This window comes from Homarus americanus, unplaced genomic scaffold (assembly GCF_018991925.1).
Source record: "Homarus americanus isolate GMGI-L3 unplaced genomic scaffold, GMGI_Hamer_2.0 scaffold52806, whole genome shotgun sequence".
NCBI lineage: Eukaryota > Metazoa > Arthropoda > Malacostraca > Decapoda > Nephropidae > Homarus > Homarus americanus.
Window position 1 is genome coordinate 8,189,941 of NW_024720773.1, and position 11,456 is coordinate 8,201,396.

Below are 11,456 nucleotides of genomic sequence, written 5' to 3' on the forward strand. Positions count from 1 at the left end.
AGAATGTTTTATATTGGTGTTATTTTAACTGGATCAAGAACCGTAACTAAGGAGATGTGGTTGAGTGTTAATCAGGGTTCAAAACTGTGCCGCCTCTAGTGATCCTTCTACCTCCCTCTCCTTATTTAACATTCTATGGAAGGTATAGTCTATTTAACTTTCATCTGTAATATATAACTTGTGACAAACTTACGAATAGATACTTGTAAAAAGGGAGACAATTGTTCTTTAGTTGGTTTCTGTTGTAATTTGATGACATTTACTCCTCCGGGCCATGGTGTTTTCAGTGTTTTTTTTTAAGTATTACCGATCGTATGTGTAACTTTTTTTTTATATGTTATAAAGATTTCACATACAAACAAACTATCGTATATTTCTATGATCTAGATAAACTTTTATTCATTATCAACAAGAGCATTGCTGTACTGTACATAGAAAGACAGTGTAAAGTACAAGGGACTGTGTTCACCTGCTGCCTAATGAAAAATATCCCTAGAAGGCAACCTATTTTAGTAATGCGTTTGTGTATTTTTATTTCTTTTTATTTCTTCATAGGAGGTGTCTGTCTGCCAAGTTTATTTTCTGCAATAGAAACTTGGTTCGTTTCATAGATTTTTTTTTTATATAGATACAGGTACTGTACATAATATAATTCATTGTTCATAAAATAAATAAAACTAACCTCCCAAACTTAACCTTAATCACTACAATTGTTATTTGTCAGTATTGCATCATTGTGAAGTGGGTAGGTGGCAGTATATTTAGTAATGGGAAACTTGGGCAAACACCTAAATATGAACTGTGCTATTCCTCCATCCAGTTTGTTTTGGTCTTGAGGTGAGAAATAAGTTTTCTTTTTTAGAGATTTTTTGTTTGGTGGCTGGATAACCTGGACCCTTGTTCTTAACTACAAAAGGCACTTATCTATAAACATAAGCCGCCCAGCTTTTATCTTATCAACACTCCTAAGCTTTTGTTTTTAAATTCTTTAATGAATATACCTGTAATTCCAGATGAACTCTCCAAGACGAACAGTCGAGAGTCTAACTAATGACATTTTAGCCAAGATGGGAGCTTTGTCATTAATGGAATTGGCGCAAACATCACCCAGTGTCCTAACAACAGGTTCGTGTCTTTACTTCTTTTGTTTAAGAAATTGTCCAAACTTTTTCTATTTAATTTGTTTCAGAACTGCAGTTTCATCATTTTTCTGTCCCCATAGGTTAGGTTAAGTAAGGTTGTGTGTGAACAGTAATGTATTGGTAAATTAACTATGCCAGCTTTATCATTTATAGCAGCTTGATACTCAGGATGTGTCATTCAAATGTTGTCATATTTATTGTTATTTGAGTAAGAGTTTGACATTTCTGAACCTCTAAATTTTAATGTATTGCATCCTTGAAGGGGGTACAGACATATGCATGCTTTTCACACTTTCCATTTAAGAATTGTTAATACAAAAAGTTCAACATCATAATTATGTCTAGAGTAGAGGTGCATTTTAACCAGACCTGGTGTATGGATATAGTGTATCACTTCAAGATCTCAGAGTAGTTCAGTGATCAGCGAGGAACTTACTCATCCCTCAGTGGCACCCTTGTCAAGATGGAACAATTTGAATGATCAAACTTGTTTTTCACTTTACCCTCAGCCTCTATCATACATCCAGAGTACTGTACTGGTCATTAACATCTAATGAAAGAGTTATCCCTTATGAAATAGATACAGTACAGTATGGTATGTTTTCCCCATTCACAAGATTTTATCTTCCTGCTTGTATGAGTAAGTGCACATAAAGGTAATTGTAGTTAATATATAAAATTTTAAAGAATTATTTCAGTAAAACTGCTATCCAAAATGTTTTAATTTCTTTATTGGGTGTATCATGATAAACTGTAGTACTCTACAGTATTGCTAAACAGTATATACAGTACTGTATTTTCTATTCTGCATATTGCCCCTGTTTTATATATATATATATATATATATATATATATATATATATATATATATATATATATATATATATATATATATATATATATATATATATATATATATATATATATATATATATATATATATACAGTACAGTATATATATATATATATATATATATATATATATATATATATATATATATATATATATATATATATATATATATATATATATATATATATATATATATACAGTACAGTACAGTATTAAAAAACATAAGTGTATCATTTACAGATATCCATATTGGTGCAGCAAAGGAAGCATTAGAGGCAGGAAAAATGGAGGATGCTTTTCACCAGTTGTCTCTGTCTCATTCAACACAGATTAATCACCGCATGGATCAGCTGCTCTGCAAGTCTAGGTGACTTTTATAGGCTTTTCCAAATGTTGTATCACATAAATAGATTGTGGCAGATATATGCAGGATGGTCAGTGACATCATTGAGAAGCAAAGTTGTGATGGCAGTGAACCTAAAGTAATTTTGGGGGCATAGATGGATCAGAGAATTTAAATGATTCTGTTGTCTAAAACTTATTCAACTCTTTTTCTTTATTGATTAATTTGTATCAATTTTAGAATATATTGATGAGACTTTCTTACATTTAGAAGACTAAGGCATTGATTATAAGACTAAAAACTTTTTACCTCAAACAAATAACGGAAACAGTCGAAGAACAAAAGATGTTGAAGCTGATAAAATTATAATGGCCACCACTGACAAGGATGAAACTATAAACCTCCTCCAGAAACTCCCACCAGGTTAGTGTTGTTCATCATGTAATGTCCTGTATTGTATCGCTAAACTTATTATATTGTGCTTGTGCTGCTGCATGACACAGTGGTTGGTGTACAAATTTTTTGTAAATGCTCGTGGCTGGTGCAAAGTTTCCTCAAGGTGCTACAGGTATTGGTTTAGTAGACTGATACATTATTCTGTCCATAAATGCTTTGGATTGACGAGTCTGAATCTTGGGTTCGTGGTTCAGGGAAGAGGCGAACAAACTTTAGTAGATGAATGTACCATTAATTTTCTCAAAACTATTTCTATTTTATGTGGGTTGAATCAAAGGGTACAGAAAATAACAAGAAAGAGGTGATGATATGGTAAGGAAGACTGGTATAAGGTAAGTGAAGGAAGAGGATAGGAAAGAACTGAAACATCAAGGAAGAAATTATTTAGTCCTACCTTCTAGTTCCTATTGGGCAAAAGGTGTTATGTAAATATGCATTAATTAGAATAAATGGTTGATTGTGCAAACATGGAAAATAAGTGGTTAAATGAATGCTATGTAAAATAAGTGGTTAATGAATGCTATGTAAAATAAGTGGTTAAATGATTGCTATGTAAAATAAGTGGTTAAATGAATGCTATGTAAAATAAGTGGTTAAATGAATGCTATGCAAAATAAGTGGTTAAAAGATTGCTATGTAAAATAAGTGGTTAAATGAATGCTATGCAAAATAAGTGGTTAAATGAATGCTATGTAAAATAAGTGGTTAAGTGAATGCTATATAAAATGAGTGCGTGTGGTAATCATTGAAACATCTAAAAAAAATATATATATATAGGCAGTCCAACTGAATTGTAATATATTGAAAGGTATATATATATATATATTTTTTTTACTTTAATTACAGAGTGGACGGTGATACAGCTCACAAAGCAGAGTATTGGAGAGTTCAACTTCCTGGATATTAACACCCATCCTCCGACCCCAGGGCTGTTCCTGTCCCGCTGCTCCTGTGGTCCAAAGCCAATAGTAACTGTGCAGGTGTGTTTTATTATACTGTATAGAGTACAGGGGTGAGCAAGAATTGGTCATAACACTGTTGTCAGGAAGGGCTCAGGTGGGGTAAATGATGAGGGCCAATGAAAAATTCTCCAAGGCTGATCGCAAGTCAGGCCTGGTATTCATAAAGCTGGTTGATGCAGCTAATGTATTGGGACTAAGTAATTGGGAAATAATTAATTGGAATGTTTAAGTATTAATGGTGAATTTTCAATTATATTTAGCATAAAATTAGTGTGAATTAGCCAGTTTATGTAATCTAAAACCAGTTTGAAATACTGTACAGTAATTTTGCTTTGCCTTTGAATAGAAAATTAATCTTAGCATCCACTTTGGTTTCAGCCAATCCATTCCAGGGGTTATGTTCAACCCTAAGACTGGTCAAGTGACTTCTCTGCTCTCCTTAATTGGCCTGATTATTGTCTCACTCTGGCTGGCATCTAGTACCTAAGCATTTATATTATTTAGTTTCTGTAGCATGTGCTTGACTAGGAAAAACTGCCAGGTGTATATGTCTTCCTTAAATTTAGTGCAGCCAAATAAAAGGTAATGTGCTCTCAAAATAATATAAAGAGTAATAACATAAATGTGCAGTGTTTGAATGTGGAAGGAAGGAGAGCTAGAGGTAGGCCAAAAGTTATATGGGGAGAGGTAGTGAGAAATGACCTCAAGAGTTAAGAACCTGAAGAAAGAGGTCACAAGAAACTATACAGCAAAGTGATCTGCCGTCAAGTAAGTCAAACTAATCCACGAAACCTTGGAAAATGACTGTAAAAGTGTGATGGTGATGTATATTCTAGGTACAGTAGCAAGTTATCTAAGGGCCTTGGGAGGGGGGTAGGGCAATAACAAAACACACTTGTTGAGGCAGCCTGAAAAAAACAAAGGTGAGAGGGTCTGTGTTGCTCCTGACTCCAGCCATCCTGCACCATAGAGAAAAGGACGCAGCTAGACTATGAAAATTGTTTTACCGTTTCCTTTCAGAGACTATCGGAGATTAATAAAGTAAAAATACTGTATGTACAACAGGCTATAGCAGCCCCCAGTGCCGAGGGAGTGCGAGGATTCGGGCAGGAGCTGGAACTTATCAAGATGGAGAATAGAGGTATGAACAAGGATTGCCGTAACGACCCGGAGAAATACTTCAACAAGAGAGAGGAAGTTAATAACAGGCTTAAGGTAAGATTTGGATTATGTAAGTTTTTTTTTTTTTCATGTTCTATTTTCTCCCCATTTATGGCTTCTGCTGCATTTTTTTCTTTTGTCAAATTCATGTTTTTTTAAATACACTGTATCCAAAAAATCATTCTGTACCCAGACTATTATTTAAGATAACCATCAAGTAATACATGATAGGTGCTTACCAAAAATAAATTTAATACCGTATATTAGGATTACAGTATATAATTATATCAAGGGTCACCTAGAATTTCTGAAAGTTATTTTTTAACCAATTTTGTTAATTTATCTAATTGGGCACTATTTGTAAGTGCTGGTGGATGTCCTTTCTATCACACTGGTACTGTATTTGCTGGCTTGAAGTTTCTGTGGAGATGAAAGTTGTACCATTTGCATTATATAGCTGAGATTTACGTATGGAGCAATGTTTTACACGTTAAGATATTTGTTAAAAAATCTAAGTACAGTATAAGAACAGTTAAAGGAATAGAAGTACAGGTGCAGTAGAGTATATCTCCTGTGGTGAAAGTCCTGTACGTACTGTAAAAGTTGTTGCCATAAATTTTTACACTAAAGATTTGTATTTTTATATAACAGTGTCTCGTGAGGAGTATGGAGGTGTCTTGGCTCCGGCATTGGTGTTGTATGCTACCAGGGTCACTTGATGCTCGCTACCAACACCTATTGGAACAAACTACTGCTCGTATTCTTACTAACTCCGAGATACTGCTTACATCCTCTCAGAAGCAACTCTTACAGGTCAGAAATTTTAAAGTAATCTATACTGTTCATTGTAAGCTTTTTTCACTTCTTTGTTCAAGTTCACCAGGCCAGTTCAGTTCACCAGGCCGGTTAAATTCACCAGGCCAGTTATGTTCTCTTCCCAGTTTCTTAATGTGATGTAACTTCCCTAACTAGTATTGATAAAGAGATAAATGATCGTTTAGGTTATCTTGATCCACAGTTAGTGATGAGTTGCATACCACATCAAATTAAAGACCATTTCATGTATGTGTCAAGACAGTACGTATTCATTTTTTTCTCTCAAAATAGTTCAGAGATAAACTGATGTATAATTATATGAGTGGTATTTTTCTCCAGTGTATTATTAGCTGTCCATTACCAACGGAAAAACTCAAAGGCAATGAACAAGTGACCCCTATCAACATGCGTGCAAGTGTTGCAGCTTTACTTCAAGAGTCAGTGCGGAGTCAGCGCGTGAAAGACCTCTATGCTGTCATTCAAAGAGAAGAACGAACGTTGGATCGAATACGGCGAGCTCCAAGAAATCCAGTGATACTGATTTTGGATAGGGTATAAAAACTGATTTGAAGTTGACAGGGCAAATATAAATTAGATGCAATTGCAGGGTTTTAATTACAAACCCGGAACTTCTAAGACAGTGCAGTAAAAATCATGTGTTTACAGGCATTCTTTGATTTACAAAAGGTTTCTGTTGCTGAAAAACCTTTATGAATTTGATCACATTTTCCCATAGACTCCCTTTATAAAAGCTGAAATACATTCCTATGAAAAAATATAGAGCCAGATATGATTTTTTTTTAGTGTTATTCTCAGGTGCATTAAGTGAGGTGTAGCGCCTTGTTTCAGACCATCGTGTCTCTGCCGTGGGAGATGATGTGGGTGTTGCGGGATCAGCCAGTCACCCGCATGCCCAATCTTCGTATGCTCACCCTCTTATATCAGGTTTGTTTCTTTAATATTTATTTTTGTATCATATATTACCTAGTTATACAATAATTTATTTACATATGTTTTCTCTCACCCTTACCAAAATTTACATTCTGTATGTCTTCGGGCAACATTTGAGATTAGGTAAAATAACTACATCGTTCACAGGATGGAGTACGTGTTGATGAAATAATTTTCATTGTATACTTGAAACATTCTGTTGTTCCTCTAGAGAGACATTGCAGTTGTGTGGATGATCTGTGGAAAGCCTTTACATCCAGGCACTGAACCGCAGAAGAATTTGTAACCATGACGAACATTAAGTTTAAATATCTAATGTAGTGTTGGTTGACTTCAAGCTAATGAACATCATGGATGACAATTTTCAGGTTAACACACTGTCTCATCCAGAGACACAACTTGGATGATGACAGTACCTCTGGACTAAACTGTCTGAGAGGTAAAACTAACAAGGTTATGTTGTAATTACTGTAGTTGATAGTCATGCTTTTAAATGTGACACTACTTCAAAAATTAAGATGGATTAAGATTTTTTGCCGATTATATTGGACAGCCAGACGAAGGAGGAAGATAAGATTGTAGTTCTACTGGGACAGTCCATCTAGTACTTTACATGCCCCTAAAGTTACAAAGTACTTTACCGTGCATCTTATTTACATACTGTACTCATATACATGTACAGGTAGTTTACTATATGTATTTATATATCTCATACTGGTTGGACTTGTGACCAGGGCTCCCACAGATGGCTCACTGCCCATGCTCCTCCACTGCTTCTCTGCTATCCTGTATACTTAGTGCTTTACAACTCTTTGATATATGTACTGTACACCAATAATTTTTTTTTCTTAATCTACCTTTGACAGCATCACTCACTCCAAAGCTCAAGTGTTCTAGTTCAAGGCGTAGACCCGAGTAAAGGCTTCTACGTGTTAGATCCAGATGACAACTTGCCAAGGTCAAAAGAGCGCTTGAAGTCTTTTATTGAGAAGACTGGCTGGCCGGGTGTTGTTGGACGCAGACCAAATCATGCTGAGTTCAAGGGTGCCATCACCGAGCAGGATGTATTTGTGTGAGTGTTTTATTATTTTTTTTTATGACTTGGTCAAGTGAGCCCCAGTCCTAATGAGCCCCTACGTAACCATTGATAATGGGCTCCATTAGGACAAGGCCCAAATCTTATTGGTTTAGTTAGATTGGCTTGGGACTGTCAGCCAGTAGGATTACTGCCTTTTCATGTAGTTTGAGGTTTTTTTAACCAAGTATTTTATGCCAGTACTGTATATGCATATGGATATACATATTCATTATACATACAGTATTTAGGCAAAAGTTTTCTCTCTTTCCAAGATGTTGTAATACTTTTGGCCAAAAGTTTTAGAAAACATCATAACCATTCAAAGAATACATTTCTGCCTCAGAACAACCTTCAATATCTTGGATATATTGTTAATTCAGTGAAGTGTCTGTCAACTGAATACTTTAGAATCATGAGGCTTCTATAAAATGATTAGCTACTGTCATGAAAATGCGTTCAAGGAAATCATCTAATAAACCATGGTATTTTTGTCAGTTTGAGTGTACAGTATTATTAGTTTCTACAAGTACTTGGACACTAACTACTTCATTATTCTCTAACACTCTGTGTCATAAAGTCTACAAATAAGCCTCAGTGTGTCATCATTCTCTGACAGTTACCATAAAACTTACTCTTCAAACTCACTGGAGACAAGTAGACTTGTCATTTGCACCACCATGATCTTGTAGTAAGTGGAAAACGAGAGAAAAGAAAATTACTTTATTCTTTAGTTTATATTGAAAATAGCTACAGTACTCAAATCTTTGGTAAAATAGATTTTCAGTTGACATACTTTCCTTTAGCAGTTTTAGGAGAATTAATCCTGAGTTCAACACAATTTGTGGTTTTAAAATTTCTACATTCCAGGAATTTGGACCAGTAAATGATCATATAAACTATTTATCATCTACCTGTCATCTTTATGCCTTTCTTATGGGATTGACCAAGGGATACAGAGACCTCAAGGAAGAGAGTAGAGTGGGTCAAGACAAGTGACAGGCAGGAACTGAAACAGAGTAGAAATATTTCACACTTCCAAGTCTAATCTTTAACTCTCCTTGTCCATAGAACACTATTATCCCTCATAAGTGTGTATGTGTGGTGTTTTATATATATATTGTTGTATTTTTCCATTGTAATTTATATTGATAATTGGTTGTACAGTATTCATTATGTTAATATTTGATACCACCTATTATCTCACATTTTATAATCCACAGATATATTGGTCATGGTTCTGGCAGTCAGTATCTTCCCGGGGAGTTGATTGAGGTTGTGGAGTGTAGGGGAATAGATATTCTTTATGGCTGCTCTTCCGTGAGTTTAATATCCAGAGGACGAGTTCCAGAACCTTGGGGGGTCGTCCTTAACTACCTGTTAGCAAATTGGTAGGTGCCAATTTCTGATGCTATGTTTAATGTCTGAATTATGTGCTATAGGTTTAGTTCTTCTGGAGGTAGTTTTTTAATATTTAATATTCTTAGTTCTTACACTATAACTGCTCTGAATGTTTCATATTCATAATTTTGCTGCCATTTCCTGTGGACTGGTGATTTCTCCTCAAATAATATTTATTGACAGTTTACTCAGCATCTCTGAGAGAGACGTCTTAGTTTTCTTTTCATTGCCCTTTCGAGTTATATTCCTTTAATCTCTTGTGTATGGGTTCCCCTCTGAGCTAAATAAAATCGTATACTGTTACAAATAAAGTATAAAAGTAGTGTCCCCTAAGTGAAAGGGTTGAAATGGACTAATGTATTTATATATTTATATTGATACTTTCTCTTTTAGATGTGTGATAATTAATAGTTATTTTACTATCCTAACATACAGACATATGTTTAACTAGAGAAGTCAAAATTACCTTTAACTTTTCTTACTCTACTAAACTAATTATGCCACCCAAAATTTGATTGAGCTAGCTAAACTGGATTGTATTCATTCATCCATCCGTCTGTTCATCATACACCAGTAGCTGGTCCCTCATGATTATTTTGTTCAGGATCATTTATTAAAACTTGGACCACTTGTGTTTCATGACAAGGATCAAGGTTAAGTTTGCAAACCAGAATATACAGTACGTACAGCATTTGTTCTAAAGCATACACTGGTAGTGTATGTCACTGCCCGAGGTTAACAGGACAGAACTGTGAAGATTAACAGTAGTATTTACTTGCAGTTATCCATTATATTAACATGTTTTCAGTTTAATTTTTATTGTTTATTTATTTGTCCCTCCCTTTTTTATTAAATTGATTACGTATTCTGTATTGTATTTGTTCGTGGACAGCCCATGTGTGGTCGGAATGTTGTGGGACGTCACAGATAAGGACACAGATAACCTCACACGCGGGATGATACAAGCACTGCGAGGCCAAAAGGGCGAGTCGGGTTCCCCCTTAGCCAATCCCCCTTCTGACATCGCTCTTCTGGTTGCTCGATCGCGTTCATTCTGCCTCTGGTACATCAATGCCGCGGCACTGGCAGTTTACGGTCTTCCTCTGCACATCGTTAACAAATCAAGTGATTGAAATTTACTTATTTTTAATTTGGTTTTATATATAGTACTGTATACCAGTTATGAATTATATATTATATGGTACGTACAGGTTTTATTGAATGTGTAGAGAATGATGTATTTTCATAGAGTTTATTGATGATGTACCTTAACATACTGTTAATCCCTTGTGTATGGGCTCCCCTCAGTGCTGAATAAAATCATCTGGTATTAGTCAACCTAAATATTAAAAGTGGTGTCCCTGTACTGAAGGAGTTAATATACAATGTTTATTTTACATAACACTTTTATTTATTTATTTTACTATAAAAGCCTTACAACTGACATGTTTTATTATTTCTTTCCTTCTTGGGGTGGCGTATAGTCTCAGGCAAGAGGGAGATGTGCTTGATCTCTTATGCGACAAAGAAAATCTTTGAGCCTACCACGCCACTTGTATCTAGTCTTAAATCCAAGCAAATTCTCTTTTATGTTGAGAATACTGTACAGCCATTACAGGTATGGGGATGTTCTTTGGGATTTTTAAGTAGAGTTTAGCAGTTCTGGTCATTTTTGAGGTTTGTGGAACTCTTGAAGAATAATCTGTGATAATTGTTGTACGTATTTATATAGGTACTCAAAAATGGCTAAGAATGCACTGATGTAACTCATACATTACTTACCTCATTTTCTTAAATTTTTCTTAATATTTTCCCCTCATAACTTTTACTTCATTTTCTCCCATAACCTTTTTCATTAATTTTCCTCAATATTTGTTAGCCATTTTCCCTACAGTATTTTTCAAACTTGTGCCATATCGTGTGACCTTCCCCACAGTATCTAGAGTACAATATATTGGTGTTTGTCCAATAGAGTTTTATGGTTCACTAGACAACTTAAACTTAGGATCACTTGAAGATTAAACATCTCGGCTTATTTTGCCTGATGATTAAACACTGTAACTTAGATTAATCTAACCTAACCTGGTTTAATCTATCCTAACCAAACTTAATTTAATCTAACTTGAACATAAGGGGCAACCATTATGATATATTCTGTAGTGTGTGTGTGTGGAATAGCTGGGTATGTGTATATGTTGACTTGCTTTCAGTACCCTACATTATAGTTACAAAAGGGTAAAAAAGAAAAAAAAAAAGAAAAAAAAAGTTTCCACCAGTTATTATTATGCAGCTTGTA

At 34.8% G+C, this 11,456-nt stretch overlaps 1 protein-coding gene across 1 annotated transcript; it reads left to right on the forward strand.

Moving 5' to 3' along the window:
• Positions 1 to 54: 54 nt before the first annotated feature.
• LOC121861003 (separin-like) lies at positions 55 to 10,604 on the forward strand. The gene is made up of 12 exons (XM_042358447.1): positions 55 to 142; positions 1,014 to 1,125; positions 2,236 to 2,362; positions 2,670 to 2,761; positions 3,641 to 3,774; positions 4,822 to 4,971; positions 5,569 to 5,730; positions 6,073 to 6,285; positions 6,583 to 6,678; positions 7,551 to 7,756; positions 8,983 to 9,150; positions 10,053 to 10,604. The coding sequence occupies exons 2-12, from the start codon at positions 1,014 to 1,016 to the stop codon at positions 10,291 to 10,293; spliced, it is 1,701 nt and encodes a 566-aa protein (XP_042214381.1). The 5' UTR covers positions 55 to 142; the 3' UTR covers positions 10,294 to 10,604.
• Positions 10,605 to 11,456: the final 852 nt, after the last annotated feature.